General features: G+C 43.2%; 1 protein-coding gene across 4 annotated transcripts; it reads left to right on the top strand.

Annotated features, from left to right (window-relative positions):
- The first annotated feature begins 524 nt into the window (after positions 1 to 524).
- Positions 525 to 17987, top strand: LOC130209967 (long-chain-fatty-acid--CoA ligase 1-like). 4 transcript variants are annotated; one of them, XM_056439917.1, is made up of 21 exons: positions 525 to 606; positions 5240 to 5640; positions 6597 to 6711; positions 7121 to 7185; positions 8015 to 8116; positions 8796 to 8895; positions 9027 to 9202; positions 9959 to 9991; positions 10092 to 10143; positions 10251 to 10324; positions 11220 to 11297; positions 11460 to 11594; positions 11752 to 11886; positions 14294 to 14389; positions 14644 to 14716; positions 14807 to 14895; positions 14993 to 15109; positions 15271 to 15414; positions 15839 to 15943; positions 16862 to 16933; positions 17035 to 17987. In XM_056439917.1, exons 2-21 carry the CDS (start codon positions 5446 to 5448, stop codon positions 17173 to 17175), a joined length of 2097 nt encoding a protein of 698 aa, XP_056295892.1. In that variant the 5' UTR covers positions 525 to 606; positions 5240 to 5445; the 3' UTR covers positions 17176 to 17987. The 4 variants fall into 4 exon arrangements, with proteins under 4 accessions (XP_056295892.1, XP_056295893.1, XP_056295894.1 ...); XM_056439918.1 differs by lacking the exon at positions 11220 to 11297 and adding an exon at positions 11007 to 11084; XM_056439919.1 differs by lacking the exon at positions 525 to 606 and adding an exon at positions 3584 to 3670.
- The last annotated feature ends 303 nt before the right edge of the window (positions 17988 to 18290 follow it).

Genomic DNA, 18290 nt, shown 5'->3' with positions numbered 1-18290 from the left:
ATTGCTTAATTAAAGTACAAAGCATTGGGCCCAGCTCAGGTCACTCCAGGTTAAATATTACTACAAGCTACTCAGCAACTTTCGATTAAGTACCCTGGACCCTGCAGGCGTGCGGACCAGATGACAACCCTGTCCCAGATGTGCTGATCACGTGGCATCATGTCATGCAGTGGTTGCAATAAAGAGATCTATAACGTTAACTAAATGTAGACTGCAATCTGGGACTATCGGTCAGGCCAAGCACAACATTGTAGTAACGCCTAGTTCGTCTATAGTGACCGGAAATTCTGCAGTATCGCATTCAAAATAAAGTGTGACAATAAACATCCTGGTCGTTACGTTACCAAAAGACACTCCGGGTGGACGGCTGTCGTATTTTAGTTCACGTCAGAATCTCGTGTTGTATGCTCTTGCACTCCTACTTTCATCTAGCTCCATTTTTGTTCGTGAGAAAGTTACGCAAAAATTATGCGGATTTTATTTTGAAACTTTTGTCCGGAAGCTGTGTGTGTGTGTGCGTGTGTGCGCGTGGTCTTTTTTCCTCTGCTCACACTGGTGGCTGCGCGTTGTCAGGACCGAGAAGCAGGGGAGCTCTGCCGCTAACAGGTGGGAAGTCATTTACTTCAAACAAACCCGTTATTGTCGCTGTATTACTATAGAACCAACAAAAGTGTAGCGTACGACACACACGTAGCGTTACAGAAAGATAGGTCTGGTCGAAGTATTCTAATATATGTCGTTGTTAGGGGAAACCTTGATACCCGTGACAGGAAGACCGAGGACCGTTTTTTTAAACCTTACAGTTACTTTTAATTAGGCGTTAAAATGTCGCTACCGGTTTATTATTCTCCATACACTTCAGAAATGTTACACCGCGGAGTCTACGCGGTAAAACCACAGACGTGTCGCGCTAATTCACAGACGGTTAAAGTGCTGCTCGGGGAGTTTGTCGTGGAGCTGTCTCAAAAACTTTAATGGAGTTTGTCATTCAGTTGCTATTGTAACGGTTCCGCTCATGACCTCCAGGTCGAGTCCGGTGGCCGGTCCGCCGGAGCTGGAATAGCTATAGGGACGGGAACGAGTAGGGGACGTTGTGTCGCTCTTGTCGGCCTTCAAGAGTGTTCAATGTCAACGTGTGTAAGTGTGTGTACATGTGTGTGTGTGGGTGTGGGTGTGTACGTGTATGTCTGTATGTCTGTGTAAGTGTGTGTGTTTGTGTGTGTTAGCTTGCGTTACTGCAGTTTATTTTGCATATAAAACATGAGACAAGTGGACATAGTCTGTGAATACTGGAGTCTATGACACTCGCACCGCGGGGTTTGAGGTGAAGAGTGACTCGTCTCTGATTGGCGGAATTCGATGAACCCCCCCTTCTTTCACTGGTTCCTTGGTGTGAATCCCCCCCCCCCCCCTCTCTCTCTCTCTCTCTCTCTCTCTCGTTCTGCCGGTGCGCTTCATGCAGGACGAGCAGGTGGACTCGCCTCCAGAATAAGAGGATCAAGTGCTTTCACTCATAACCCACAGGCGCCATGATGGACATGATCTTTATTCTTAGCAGTAGTATTAGTTGTAGTACTTGAGCGAATGTATATTTAGTTACGTCACCATTGTTGAGTTTTCTCCTTTGTTGTTTGGAATCAAGAGTTCAAAGTTCCTCATTGGCATTCCCATATTTATTCCCAGTGATGTCCAAGCCCTGAACAAATATTGTGCTTAATGTGTGCATAAACGTTTCTTTCTTCAAACAGTACATTCTATAAATATGTAATTATTCGACTATCAAGACACATTACATTATTGTTGAACTCCTATCCTCCCTGGGTGTGCTTTATTTCAATTTGATTATATTATAACTATATTATAATAATCATTACCTTCGCATTGAAAATGCGGAAGGTTATGTTTTTATCGCCGTGTATTTATTTATTTATTTGTATGCGCGTTACTCGCATAAGTCAAAAAGTATTAAACCGAATCGCATGACATTTAGTGGGATGATTGGTTATTATCCGGAGACCATTTGATTAGATTTTGGGATCGATCGGGTCAAAGGTCAAGGTCATGAAAAGGTCAAAATATTCTTGAATCGCATGAAATTTGGTGGGACGATTGGTTATTATCCGGGGACCATTTTTTGGGATCTATCGGGTCAAAGGTCAAGGTCATGAAAAGGTCAACTTCTTCTTTTTACCATAGCGCGGTCAATTTGTATCCAATTGGCATGCAACTAATGCCAAAATGTTCATAATTCAATGCCATGAATCTTATTATATGCGAAGGTATGCGCTCTACGGAGTGCCCGTTCTAGTTTTGTTAGGAAAGAGCGCATGAAATTTGGTGGGATGATTGGCTATTATCCGGGGACCATTTGATTAGATTTTGGGATCGATCGGGTCAAAGGTCAAGGTCATGAAAAGGTCAAAATATTCTTTCAATTTGTATCCAATTGGCATGCAACTAATGCCAAAATGTTCATAATTCAATGCCCAATCTTGTGATATGCGAAGGTATGCGCTCTACCGAGTGCCCGTTCTAGTTTTAGATGTATTTCTCTCCGAATGCGTACCATGATAGCACTATATTAAACTGGAATTAAGACTAGATTTCAACACACTTGGGTTAGTTTCCCCTTTCACCTGGTTGATAATCCAGCCTATCATTTCTACCTTTATCATTCACTCACATGGATGATTCAGTTCAACTTTAAAAAGAAAGTATCAATTATTGTTTGAACCTCACCTGTCGATATAAATTACCATTCCAGATGAATTCTGTCTGAAACACAAGACGTTTATGCTTCGTTTGTTTTGCTTTTAAAATAATCCCATTTAATTCAATTGTAAACAAACAATTATTTGCTAGTTATTGATAAATATTGTTAGTGTAGAGCTGTTTGTCAGACAGAACAAGCAATTTGAAGACGCAACCGAGGGACTAAAGAACTTGTAAATCTAATGTCAGCTCATGGACTCTAACACAGACCCGATACGAAAGCAACGACAGTATGCCGCAACTCGGCGTGAGTCGACAGGACCGCATCCTCTCTGCACTTTTTCCTCAGATCGGCTTTTATCTCACTCTCGCCAAATCACTTCAGCAGCCCGCAGCTGGGCTGTAGGTCACTGGGGGAAAGGTGAGGCGACCGGGCCGCCGCTTTAACCCGGTGGCTTTCACGGGGCGCTTCGTGAGGGACGTCCCATCGCTCTTCACGGCTCACGCGATCTTCAGGTCAACGGGGCTGTGTACACGCACAACACGGCATCGCGGTATAAAATAAACCGTACATTTTATGATAAAAAATCCCAAACTCAGAATGATCGGGTCCTCCAGGGCGATCGGCATGTTTATTGATTGTTTACCTCGAGTTGAGTCAATCAGGCCGGGCGTCTCGCCTCAAAACCAGCCGACCGGAGCATCCGTGGCGCAAGTCCGACCTTTGTTTGGAAGATTAGCTGAGTTTGCACACCGCCGTGTAACAGAATCTGTGTGTATTTTGAATCGTCGTCTCGGTGGTATCACCGTGCGTCCTCCGCGCGAGAGCAGAGCGCGCGGGCCGGTGACTGGAGCAGCGGCATCGACAGCAGTGTTCCCAGGGTCACTCACAGTGGACGTTCAGCTGGACCAAAATAAAGACGGACGCCGTCTCTCACGTGGCTCCTTTCTGGGAAAGGTGAGGATGAGAGCTGGCGTTCAGAAATAGCTCTGTATTGTTCTTGTAGAAGATAGAAGCCAAAGTGGTCGTCGTGTCATCCGTCTGCGTGCAGTTATTGAGACCTATAGCAGGTCATGGAAAACCTGGAAAAGTCATGGAATTTTAAAATGGTCATTTCCAGGACCTGGAGAAGTCATGGAAAAAACTTAAATCATCAAAGTTTTGGAAAAGTCATGGAAATGTGTTATAATCACATGTTCATTCACGCCGAGTTTGAAAGAATTAATATATTTTTTAAAGAAAGACGCAACATTTTCTACAGTTTTCATGTTTATACTGAGATTTTAGTTTGGTCATGGAAATTTGGTTTAAAGTCATGGAAATCCATCGGTCAAAATGTGTCAGAACCCTGATAACAGTATATCACTGTCACAGTGGCTGTTGAGGCTCATTCACATGCTCAGAGTGTTTAGAAATGAGATGTTACATTACGCTACGTCATGTCATTGCCAACAGATTACAGCGTGAACTGAGGAGGTTTATGATAACGCAAGATGTCGTCCGTTGCTTTTCCCGTGCGTTCGTCGTCGGTGGATATCCAGAGGGGAATGATAGTCAGAGGCTGCTGTCTGCTAATGGATGACTGATTTGATTTGCTCAACGTTGGTGTCGAATCAAGGCGGTCAGTGAGACTCGATCTTGATGTGGTCAGTGTTGTTTCAGGTCATCCGCGTCTTCCCCGAGGTTCGCATGGAGGCGGACGTGTCCCCGTGTTACCTAAAGACCTCTGACTGTTTCTAATCTGTTTATTTTAAACAGCTCTTATGGTCTGTAGCCACACCTGTGTGTGTGTGTGTGTGTGTGTGTGTGTGTGTGTGTGTGTGTGTTAGCTAGCGTAACCATATTCCCTTATTCAGCACCTGTTAAAATACAAACGCACATCATGGGAATGGGAAACCTGCTTGACTTGTCCCCAGACAATATGTTAAACATATGCTATATGATTTAATTATACAGCATTGTGAACCATTGTTATTGTTCCGCCGAGGCAGCAGCGGAACAAAGTGCCCGTACTTGAGAGCAGGCGGAAGAAACTCCTGTTTTTCTGGAGGTTTAAGACTTTGAGTGAGCGTTGATTCAAGAATTTTTAAAAACAACAACAACTTTACTTTGTTTTCCCCCTGTATACTTAGTATTAGTATTTAGTTTTTAGTATTTAGTTTTGTGTTTTATAATTATTTTTATTAATGCTCTGATGTGCACAGCTGCTGTGATTTTGGAAATTTCAGCCAGAATTCCCCCTCAAAACACGAACAACTGTGACTCCATCCGCTTCTTACGCAGGCCAAAAAGGCTCGAGGCAGATACCAGTAGAGAAGAGATCGAGATACAAGAGTTGTCCTTTTTAGCCCTTTTTAGTCAACATCATCTGGATGAGTTACCACCGGCGGGTTGACGTTTGTGGTTCAAAGGAAGCTCGTTGGTGAGAAGTAACAGACCTCAAAACAAGACGGATCAAAATGACTCGAAGCGATAACTTGTTAAATGTAAACACATGAATGATCATTCTTCTCTTCATCTCTTTAGGTCCCCCTCCTGGCCAGCCTGCCACCGCACACACACACACACACACACTCCGTCCTCCGACACACACTCGTCCCCTCACCTCGGGGACGCCAAACACAGCCGGCCCCGCTCATTCGCCTTAACACAGTTCTCCGCTCCACCCACATTCGCAAACCCGCTCACTTTCCACAGAGCACACACTCGTCCGGTTTCTCAACAGCGGCGTCATGCTGAGTCAGGACTTCCTGGGGAAGCTGAAGTTGCCGGATCTCGATGACGTCAGCCAGTACATCAGGAATGTGCCCACCCCGGTGCTGGTCAGCGTGGGCGCCGTGGCTGCTGCGACAACCTACTACCTGGCGACGCGGCCCAAGGCCCTCCCGCCGGTTTGCGACCTCTGTATGCAGTCAGTTGAGGTTCCGGTGAGTTGGATGCACGAAGAGGACTTCTGTCTGATTTAACGTGTCCCGATACACAGGATGCCGAATGCAGTATGCCACAAACACCAGGATGTTCCACTATATTCAAATGTTGCAGTATACAAGGGGTCATGCTATGATATATCAGGGGTTTTCCTGCATAGAGAAAATGTGGGCGCGCGCCTAAGCCGTTTTCCCGAACGCCTATGATAAATCCCGAGCACCTAAGGCAAAAAAAAGTCTGCGATGGAAAACAAAAAACAAAAACTGTGTTCATCACGTGCATGTCAGCGAATATGTTCTCAATAGTATGTTTCAAGTCGGCTACAGCACCGAAGACCCATTTTGACCCAGGAAAAACCCTGTATATGATATATGATATGATATTCCTTGATTCGTCCCACAGTGGGGAAATTTCTAAATTTAATAAATCACATATGCTCGCTATTATAAGCTTCAATCCTTCGTGCAGCAGATACACGAGCAAGACGGTCAAAGTTCAAGGTGTCCTGTTATTAGGGAAGTGGTATGTCCCGATTGAATGCGTATTGCATGCAACATTATTTTGTAAAACGACATTTCTACACAGAATGTCGATTGGTAAATGTTCTGAATTTGGAAAAACAAATTGAAAAAGACACACAGTGAATATTTATCACATTTCATTCGTTCAGAAAACACATTAGAGATGTAAAGTATGTAAAGTAAAAATAAATGGACATTTGATCTGGAGGCAGTGTTGGGGGCAGGGCCTCGTTGTTGTTTTTTTCCAATATCAAAGTGGCCCTGTGGCGCATAGAGCAAATACAGTTCATCTTCCTTTCAGAAGAGTCGTCCCTTCAGCCGTCAAGACAGCACTGCACAATGTCTGCCAATCCTCGTCACCTGATGAAACCGATGTTGTGATTACTGTCGGATCGTTCTCAGGTGTCACAGCCCACGTTTGTTTCTCTCGTCAGGGTGGAGAGTTGGCGCGCCGGTCAGTTCTGTTGAACGGAGAAGATTTCATGACACATTTTTACGACGATGCCAAAACAATGTATGAGTGCTTCCTCAGAGGGGTCCGAGTCTCCAGTAAGTCACAAATACATCGATATATAATATGCACTTTAGCCACTTGAGGCTGTCAACTGCTTGGGCATTATTAAACAAGAGCACATTCTACTCTGTTAATTGATTAATTAACATTCACTTAACATCTACCTCGATTTCAGAGATTTCATTTGACTCATTGTATTTTAAATGACTAAGCCACATTCTTTTACCCTGCACTTTACTGAACACTGTCAGTGTTGAATCAGCAATCTTCACTGATTACATCACAGGATCTTGCCACCACTACAAACAGCGTAGTTGTCCAGCTGCTCGGGCCCATATGTGTGTTTTTACAAAAACACAAGACAGCAGCAGAATGTACAGGCTAGGAGAGTACAATGTGTACCGTATGTGTGATAAATAACATTATCTCCCTTTTCTTCTCCAGATAACGGCCCCTGTCTGGGCTCCAGGAAGCCAAAACAGCCGTATGAGTGGATTTCCTACAGAGAGGTGAGAGCTCACCTTATTCGTCATATAACATCATAGCTCTACAGCCGAGGAGCCAAAGGTTGCAGGCAGCATAGTAAATCCTCCAGCTTCATTGAAGAGCAACGCCAAATCACTTTATTACCCCCATTTAAATGTGGGATTCATATTATGTATAATGTTATACCAGGGATGAGGGTCTTTCACTAGTAAAACATTAATTCAGCTTGAGAAATGAACAGAAGAATGTTAATGACACCTCCTGAGTGTACACCGGTTGCTGTTGGCTGATTCCAGCTGCTGTAAAATAAACAGTGGCCTTTGGTAGTAGCGCTGCATGGGATTGTTTTGTGTTGCTCCAAAAGTCCCAACGCGTGGCTCACTTTCAATTCAATTCAGTTTATTTGAATAGCCCAATTTCACAAATTACAAATTTGTCTCGGAGTGCTTTACAATCTGTACACATAGACATCCCTGACCTTTGACCTTTGACCTCACATCGGATCAGGAAAAACTCCCAAATATCCCTTCAAGGGGAAAAAAGGGAAGAAACCTTCAGGAGAGCAACAGAGGAGGATCCCTCTCCAGGATGGACAGAACAATATATGTCATCAGAAGGACAGATTTAGAGTTTAAATACATTCAATGAATGTGACAGAGTGTATGAATAGTTCATAGTAGGCATATTCCACGATGGAGACCTCCACGATCCATCAGGCAGATGGAGGTAGAGAGGAGGAGTGGGCGGAGTCTCAACACTTGTGCCCTTATGTTTGATATTATGAGGTTGAATAACGTGTCGCTGCTGTCGCGGTTTGTTGGTGCATTATTCACAAGTGTGTTTGTGTTTTAGGTAATGCAGCGGACAGAGAATCTGGGTTCAGCATTTCTTCACAAAGGACACTCCAAGAGTTTGGACCCCCACATCGGCATATTCTCTCAGAACAGACCCGAGGTATGAACAACCTTTACCCATCGAGCCTGATCGCGTCGCTGCTCCACCGACCCATAAGTCTTTCCGAGGGTATCGTTATGGTCCAAAGACCATTGCAAATAGATGTCAAAGAATTCGGCAAATTTTTTGGTTTTCTTCAGGATCAAATCCAGTTCGATCTGTCATTTGACATTTCGGGGTACATCGCAAACAGGAACCGCCAATTCAGCACTTCAAATGGTGTCAATTTGTCAGAATATGAACAGGAAAAAGGCAACAACACAAACAAGTTGTAGGCCACAGTGAACCCATGGTATCAATATCATTTCTTCAAATCATTCTGGAAACTAGAAGCAAAGCATAATTATCCCCCGGATAGAAGTAAGACAAAGAATAAAGGGCATGACACACTGAGGGAGTGACGAATAAACAACATGAAATATTCTAGACACCCGGCTGCAGACATCTCGCTTCAAAACGATTCAAACTGGCAGCGATGCAAAGCTGTGACAGTTGCAACACTTTTTCAATAACTAATTCCGAAAATACTACTGGCTCGTACACGTAGAGGCCAATGTGAACGTTTGGTCAAACTTGTTAGGGAAGTGTCTGACATTAAAACTATATATATATGCTATATATGCCTTTTCTGAGTCACTATTACTATATTACTCTTTAACGTGTGTGTGTGTGTGTGTAGTGGATCATCAGTGAGGTGGCCTGTTACACCTATTCTCTGGTGCCGGTCCCGCTGTACGACACACTGGGAACAGAAGCCATCTCCTACATTGTAGACAAAGGTAAACCACAGCAGCGACATCATGATGACATGCGCTTCAGTGCCCCTATATGTCACAGGCTAGTTGTTGTTGTTGTTGTTGTTGTTGGTGGTGAAGATGTGTCGGCATGTGTTGGTACGTTGTTTCCGCAGCCGCCATCTCAACCATCGTGTGCGACGTGGTGGACAAAGTCCACCTGGTCCTGGACTGTGTCCGGGACAGGAAGCACTCTGTGAAAAACATCGTTCTGATGGAGACCCCCAGTGTGGAGCTGGTCAACAGGGGGCATCAGGCTGGAATCCACATCCTCAGCCTGCATGAGATGGAGGTCAGCGGGCTGCTTATGTCATGTCTCTCTTTTCATCCCCGAATTCCTCCGCCTCGTTTTTATGCATGTTCAGTTTATTTTGGGTTTCATTTTTCTCTTCCGTTAGTTTGGAAATTCTTTCTTTACATTCAACTTTCTTTCTTGTTGTCTCCGCTTGTCACGCGGCAAAACCAGGGTTCAATTCCCTGACGGATACATCATGTGGCGGCTTCCTTCTTTATTGCCATTTCGCCACAGTTCCGTCACCATGCAATGTTCTCAAAGGGTGTTGTGTAGATGTTGTGAATGTGTGTGTGTGTGTGTGTGCTCCCACAACAAAATGAAGTAAATATCCAACAGCAACCCAAACAAAAACACTGAAAAAGATAATGTTCACCTTTTGGCTTTGTTCAACGAACAAGCAACATGCATCAAGAGTGAACCTCTGCACACAGGGCCTTAATGACCATTAACAATGTGCTGCCATGGTTGGCCACATGGGGCAGTATCACTAGACACAGTCTAACAGTGTACTTTGTCTTCATAAGAAAGATTACTTTGCACTGTCTTTCATTCTTTCTGCTTTTGCCCCCTTGTTTTGTAATTATTTTCTTTGTCTCAATTGATTTAATCTCTTGTTTTCTTGCTAGTTTCCTTGTTGTGGCGCCTTCCTGTTGTCATGCTTTGTTCTTCCAATATTATTTTTGTTACTGTCACTTTCTCTGTCAGCCGATCACTCCATAATGGTTTCTTCTGTGTGCTTTTCTTGTTGCGCAGGCCCTCGGGAAGGCCAACCACCAGCAGCCAGTGGTAAGTAGACGGCACCCTGTAAGGGAACCAACACCAGTTCAGACTTCAATGGACGACGATGTGTTTTGCGTGGCACTGTTTGACCCACTTCTCCCTGAAGCCGCCGCAACCGGAGGACATGGCTCTCATCTGCTTCACCAGCGGAACAACAGGTGATACACACACACACATGAGCTTCACCCAATTTGATTTACATTAATATATGTAATAGACATGATATAGACACCTACACTCTCAATGTGTGTGTGTGTACTTTCAGGAAACCCAAAGGGAGCTATGTTGACTCATAGAAATGTTGTGTCCAACTGCTCCGCCTTCATCAAGATGACGGAGGTGAGTGTCACACTTACGTAAAGTTATCGGTTTCCTGCTCTACCTCCTCCTTTCTTTCACCTCCTCTCCATCTCTACCTCCTCTTCCTCTTCTTGTCCTCCTCTCTATATCTACCTTCTACTCTCCTTCTTTTCCTCGTTCTTTCTCCCTCTCCCAGACCGTCTCCATGTCTACTTCTACTTCATCCTCTCCTTCTCTACCTCCTTTCCTCCCCTACTGCCTTCTCTACCTCCTTATTCCCTTATATACTGCCTCCTTTCCTCCCCTACTGCCTTATCTACCTCCTTCCTTTATCTACCGCCTCCTTTCATCCCTCACTGCCTTCTCTACCCCCTTCTTCCCTTCCCTACTTCCTACTCTACTTCTATCATTCCTTCTCTCTCCTTTGCCTTTCCATCTCATCCTCTCCCTCTTCGTTTTCTCCCCTTCTTTCTACTCTACCTCCTTCGTTCCTTCTCTACGTTCTCCTTTCCTCCCCTATCGTTCTACTCTACCTCCTTTTCGACCTCTTTCGTTCAGCCTGCGATTTACCTTTATTGCTTCAAAGTCCTCCAAACGCTCAGCCATGTCAGGATCCAGATGTGCCACCGTATTCTAAGAGGCAGGACTACGAATGAAACATTGCCAGTGTTTGTGTGACCAGAGCGAGAGACTTTGATCAACTCTCCCCGATTCTCTCCAGTCGTACGCTGAGACCACCTCCGATGATGTCATGCTGTCTTTTCTGCCTCTGGCCCACATGTTTGAGAGAGTGGTGGAGGTACAATTGTCTAACACTGACTGTATTCCCTTCCTGTCTGTGTCTGGCTCATGTCCGTCGATGTGCGTGTGTGTGTGTGCGTGTCTGTGTGTGTGTGTGTGTCTTCCTGTCTGTGTCGTGGATGCCGTGTTTTAGGTTTCCTGTCCAATGTCTGGCAGTGATGTCCATATTTCCTTCCTGCCCTTGGCTCATATGTTTGAGAGAGTAGTCCAGGTATTGTACGTCTCCTTAGTTCCCATAGTCGCCGTCTTTTCTTGAACACGGATCAATATTCCCGCAAAGCCCTTGTATGTGAACCTCTCTCTCGTTACATACTAAGTTCTGGTGACCTCCTCACTTCTTCCCCTCTCTATTTTTTTGGGATACCGCTGACAGGGAGTGATGATATTGCACGGAGCCAGGATTGGCTTTTTTCAGGGAGACATTCGCCTGCTGTCCGATGACCTGAACACACTGAAACCCACCGTGTTCCCCGTGGTTCCCCGACTGCTGAACAGAATGTACGATAAGGTAGGCGTGGCGCGGCTCAGAGATGCAGCAGCGCCCCTGAATCCGGTGAACGCTCAAGACGTCACCGTAAACGCCTTTTTGCACTCGATGTAGCATCGAGATGAAGGAGCAGATGAATGCTGTTCTAAATAATGATGGCGAGCCTGTGTATGTGTAGATCTATGGGCAGGCCAACAGCTCCCTGAAGCGCTGGCTGCTGGAATTCGCCTTCAGGAGGAAGGAGGCGGAGATGAGGCGAGGCATCGTGAGGAGAGACAGCATCTGGGATCTACTCATCTTCCGGAAGGTCCAGGTACACAGAGCCAGCAGCACGGTTTAGAAGCTCCTTGCATGTCACTGTTTGGTCAGGGGCTTCATATCCACAGGTGCTGGTTGATATGTCCAATTCATTCAATGAAGGTATCTTCTTGCATTTTGCAGAAAAGCATGTCTCTAGTTTGAGGTTTTTATATAATTCTGTAGCTGTTCCCTATCTATTCACATCCCAAGAAATGTGTATATACAGGACTGTCTCAGAAAATTAGAATATTGTGATGAAGTTCTTTATTTTCTGCAATGCAATTAAGAAAACAAAAATGTCATGCATTCTGGATTCATTACAAATCAACTGAAATATTGCAAGCCTTTTATTCTTTTAATATTGCTGATTATGGCTTACAGCTTAAGAAAACTCAAATATCCTATCTCTAAATATTAGAATATCATGAAAAAGTATACTAGTAGGGTATTAAACAAATCACTTGAATTGTCTAATTAACTCGAAACACCTGCAAGGGTTTCCTGAGCCTTGACAAACACTCAGCTGTTATAAATCTTTTTTTTTACTTGGTCTGAGGAAATATTAAAATTTTATGAGATAGGATTTTAGAGTTTTCTTAAGCTGTAAGCCATAATCAGCAATATTAAAAGAATATAAGGCTTGCAATATTTCAGTTGATTTGTAATGAATCCAGAATGCATGACATTTTTGTTTTTTAAATTGCATTACAGAAAATAAAGAACTTCATCACAATATTCTAATTTTCTGAGACAGTCCTGTATACACTACCGTTCAAAAGTTTGGGGTCACTTAGAAATGTCTTTATTTTTCAAAGAAAAGCACTGTTTTTCAATAAAGATAACATTAATCAAAAATACACACTATACATTGTTAATGTGGTAAATGACTATTCTCGGTGGAAACGTCTGGTTTCTAATGAAATATCTCCAGAGGTGTATAGAGGCCCATTTCCATCAACTATCACTCCAGTGTTCTAATGGTACATTGTGTTTGCTAATCGCCTTAGAAGACTAATGTCTGATTAGAAAACCCTTGTGCAATTATGTTAGCACAGCTGAAAACAGTTATGCTGGTGATATAAGCTATACAACTGGCCTTCCTTTGAGCTTGAAGTTTGAAGAACAAAATTAATACTTCAAATATTAATCATTATTTCTAACCTTGTCAATGTCTTGACTATATTTTCTATTAAATTTTCAATTCATTTGATAAATAAAAGTGAGTTTTCATGGAAGACACGAAATTGTCTGGATGAACCCAAACTTTTGAACGGTAGTGTATATTACATTACATTACATTACATGTGGGCTGCTAGCAGAGCATTTCAACCTAGAGTACAAACTAAGAACAACAAGAATACAGCTCCACGGAAGATGTAGAGACTTTCTGCTGTCCTGATGTCACCCAGGTCGCGGTCTTTAAGGTAGGTGCGGGTGGAAGAGACGCCACAGCTCAGGACAGACTAACAATCTAGCAGCTTTAAACAACAAATACAAAATGCACACTGCAGACTTGGCCCGGAGATCTTTTAAAGACACTCAGCCTCCAATCAGTGAAGATTCCCTTAAAACAGGACAGACTAACAATCTAGCAGCTTTAAACAACAAATACAACAGTAACTTTAGCAGATAAAACTAGTTTAAAGAAGATTGCAGACTTGGAGATCTTTAACACAAAACAGGACAGACTACAGCTTTAAACAACAAATACAACAGTAACTTTAGCAGATAAAACTAGTTTAAAGAAGATACTTAGCAGGATCCAAGTAGTCAGTAGTCTCGCCTCACAGGTAGAAAATGCACACCTGGTGCACATCCTGGTACATGTGGGCTGCTGGCAGCAGAAGAACATCGCGTTCTTTGTCAATATAGCACGCATCTATTAATTGTTTTGCTTCAATCACCCTTATTTATTTTCTTATCATTACTGATTGTACAGCCACATAAAAAGCTGTAAATGTTTTTTCTAAATGTCATGGCGGCTAAAGACGGTTTCAAAACCCAGTGAAGTCGTGTAAAATACGCTTGTCGGATTTCTAGGGGCGTCACATAGTACTTAATCCGTGCAATAATGGGAATTCAACAGCTCAATCTGTATCCCGATTACATTTAGATTTTTACAGTTTCACTTATAGAATTAAGAATATAAATATAAGATAAAGTGCACAGACAGGCAGGTTTCAATACTTTAACCAATAAGTATAAGTAAGTAAGTTTAAAGTGACAAGTGTATTTAAAGTGAAGAGTTACGTGTATTAAAGTGAAGAATTAAGTGGTGTGCAGGGGAGTGACCGGAAGGACCTTATCCTGGGGATGACAGTCAGTGGGGGACTCGGGCTTTGTTTATGTTTACGTGATTTTGTTGTGGATGCGACTGACAGGAGCAGCGCAGCATTAACGCAGTGTGCTGCCCTCTACAGGCCAGCCTCGGAGGTCGCGTGCGTCTCATGCTGACAGGAGCTGCTCCCATTTCCCCCACTGTCCTCACCTTCCTCAGAGCTGCAATAGGCTGTCAGGTAACACACACACACACACACACACACACACACACATAGGCCCTTGTTGCACATGCTATCCTGTCTCTTTCTATCACCTGTCCTGGAATTCTGCACGTCAGAGGGTTATTCGAAATCTGTAGAAATGCTGCCATCTGTTCTGGACATACTCATCCACGCTCTTTATCTGTTCCCCAATAGGTTATGCATGGCATACATAATCCTGTGTTTTAAGTAGCAGTAATAATAATGATGTGTTTTATTCTCTATCTCAGTTCTATGAAGGTTACGGACAAACAGAGTGTACTGCTGGATGCACCATGACCATGCCCGGAGAATGGAACGCAGGTAATGAATAGGAGCGACTGAATTCATCTTCAACAAGTGTCAACGCCTTGAGTCATGAATACGACGATTGATTGAACAATCTGCCCGCAGGTCACGTCGGAGCCCCTCTGCCCTGTAACTCCCTTAAACTGGTGGACGTGCCCGAGATGAAATACCTGGCTGTAAATGGGGAGGGGGAGGTGAAACACAAAGACGAGCGGACATCCTCACAGAAACTCTGTCTTTTACGGAAATAATACGTCACTCATATGTGTGTGTGTGTGTGTTGGTTTCCAGGTGTGTGTGAAGGGCCCTAACGTGTTCCAGGGCTACCTGAAGGACGCCGAGAAGACTGCTGAGGCCATTGATGCAGATGGGTGGCTTCACACGGGAGACATTGGGAAATGGCTTCCTGTAGGTTTAGAAGTGGCATTTGAAGTTATTTTTTCCAATCAGCCTGCGCTTCGTTAATCTCGGCTTCACACACACGTATTCAGGCCAAAGGTTCAGCGCATCTCTTACGGCCTGTGGACATTTGGTAGAAATTGTAATCCCGTGTGCATGTGCGTCGACAGAATGGCACGCTGCAGATCGTGGACAGGAAGAAGCACATCTTCAAGATGGCACAGGGGGAGTACATCGCTCCCGAAAAGATCGAGAACATGTACATCAGGTGCGATGCAGTGGCGCAGGTCTTTGTGCATGGAGACAGTCTGCAGGTAGGCGGAGGACCTTCTCACTGTGTGTGTGTGTGTGTGTCTACCACTTTTTCAGAAAATCTGGAACTGTGAAATAAATACATATTATTTCTGCAAAGTGTTTTTTTTCTTGCCCCAGGCCTTTTTTAAATAACTGGATAATTCATGTTCCACTTGTAAACGACCTTCATGTTAATCTTTGTGCACTATCCTTATTTACAAAATAAATAATGTATCTCTATCTTATAAACAAAGCGTCCCACTGTTTACAGTAAAGGACCGTGGAAAAAATAAACAGAGGGCACACTGACTTGCATGTTCATGATGAAGTTAAACTTTAACCACGGTTTGATAAGAAGTGGAAGTAAACGTGTGAGAGTCATTTTCTCATCGACTGCTTTACAACCAGACGACAATAACTTTTAGGTATTGTGTTTATCTCCAGGCATTTCTGGTAGCAGTGGTGGTTCCTGACCCTGACTTCCTGTCTAGCTGGGCCAAGAGGACCCTGGGACTGGAGGGCAGCTACCAGGAACTATGTGGCAGAGCGGTAATCAACTTGATCACAGTATACTGTCGAGTCAGACAGCCCACCCTTTGGATTCATTTCCTGTTTGGATAATTAAGTTAACCAATCGGTCTCTTCATGTCCAGCGCTGATTCCAAACCAGAGATACATGTACCGCAAAGTGGGTACTTCGGTAGTTGCTATGGGTTACGAGGATCAAACAAAAGGAAATTCTGATGAAGTAAATAGCTGTATTTCATCTCGGATTCAAAGTTTTCCTTTTGCTTGATCGTTTGTGATCTGTCAATTAAATAAACATACAAATTAATCAACTAGATTCCTTCAGTTAGCCTCCTCAAGAATGTCTTTAGTCGAGGACAGCCCTAAGCAATAGTCAGAAAGCAGAAAGCAAGTCAAAAATGTCAAAAAGAAATTGTTGACTGAATGCAAACTTGAGCAAACATTCTTAAAAAAGGAAAACAAAGGACCGAAGACAATTCAAGGAGCTCTATTTTATATATATTTCAATATTGTAAAAATATTTACTTATTTCGTTGTACTCAAGAACACATAATAACATGCATTTTCAGACGGTTACTTTCTTTGTCCATTTTTTAACTGTATGTAGTTTTAGTACACATGATATTCAGGTACTCACAAAAAGAACAACACACATCAAAAGGTGCTCAGTCAAACAAGAAAAGAGGGGAAATGAGGATATATTATTCACTTTTAATAGACATCTATTTTAAAATAAACTGAAAAGAACGCATTTGGATTGGTGGGGTAGACGAAGGGGCACTTGAGTTCATCTGGGAGAACTACTTCTATATACACAATACCTGGTACTTAAACGAACATGTACAATCAAATGCAATCTCATAACTCCACAGCAAATACTATTGTGGAAATATAGTGGTCATTGAAGTGACATCATCATTCCGAGGTACCTCTTTACAGGAAGTCAAGGCGGCCATCTTTGAGGACCTGGTGCGATTGGGCAAGGAAGGAGGCCTCAAGTCCTTCGAGCAGGTAAAACAACGGCTCATCATTTCAGCTACGGGTTGAAGCATATTTTCCTGTGCAAGTGAAACAGCCTCATCCTGCCGACATGTGTGCATGTCTCCGTTTAGGTGAAGTACATCTGCATCCACACCCAGCTGTTCTCCATCGAAAACGGCCTGCTCACTCCAACGCTGAAGGCCAAGAGGAACGAAATGCGCCAGTACTTCAAAGCCCAGATCGACGAGCTGTACGCCGGGATCAAAATGTGAAAAGGGGGGAACCGAGGAGGAAGAGAGACGCAGTCGACTGAAGGGGTTTTGGGGAGAGTGGAAGACGGCAAGCTAAAGCCCACGCAGAGAAGCAGACAAGCCTCTCAGGCCACAAGGAGCGCGTCTCGTCCTCTCGGCCGGGAACACGAGAAACGACAGCAAAAGGATGCGCCGTAGCTTTTAATGGAACTTGATTCAGAGCATCTAGAACTAAATCAATGGCCTTTAAGATCTACGGCACAGCATCCAAGACCTCTGAAGGTCCAGAGTAAATTCTGTGATGAAAAAAAATTTCTTTTGATGAAATAGTTTTTGCCTGTGCAATGTACAGTACTAGATTCTGTTAAAACGTGTTGATTTTAATCAGCTGTTTTGAGATCATATTTGATGGATGTTTTTAAAGGGAAATGTTAAAGTGCAGCTCTGTAGCATCTCAGGACTTTACTGACAGGAACAACACACAGTAACTCCTACACACACACTCCAACGCCTTTTTATTCAAAGGTTAGCGGAGGACTGAAAAAAGATCATCTAAACAACGCCAGCTGGAAAAAAGGGAATTCAGGTACTAAAGAACACTCAAAAGGGATAGTGTTTTTTATTTATTTATGGTAACATGAAGGGAAGAGATCAGTTTTCTTAAATTATTAGTACACGCTGAAGAAGGGTGGAACTTCAAAATGACATTGTTCACAACCTGAATGTTAAAGTATAAAAATGTTGGATGTACTTGTTGGACTATGATCTTACTATAACTGAACTGTCATCTCAGATCTGTTTTGTAAAGATTTGAATTAAAAATCATCCAGACAGCTGTGTGATCTGTCTTTTGCTTCATCCGGGCCGTGTGTTCTGGTAAAACTATTTAAATATGTAATAACAGTTGAGGTAGTTCCATTATATTTACTCCAGGGACTTGTTTACAAATCCTCAAAACAGATATTGAACCCTTTCGCTTTCCGTAGGACCGACATTTCAGCGTTTTTGTTCGGGGTAGTTGTGTGATCATTTTTTAAAATGTATGTGCAGATAATTATTTAGGTAAACTGGATTCAGACTATACTACTACAAATTAAGTCTAACACGTTTTTGTTTAATACATGAACTCTCTTATT

This window comes from Pseudoliparis swirei, chromosome 19, assembly GCF_029220125.1.
Source record: "Pseudoliparis swirei isolate HS2019 ecotype Mariana Trench chromosome 19, NWPU_hadal_v1, whole genome shotgun sequence".
NCBI classification, from domain to species: Eukaryota; Metazoa; Chordata; class Actinopteri; order Perciformes; family Liparidae; genus Pseudoliparis; species Pseudoliparis swirei.
This window is presented reverse-complemented; position numbering and strand designations above follow the sequence as displayed.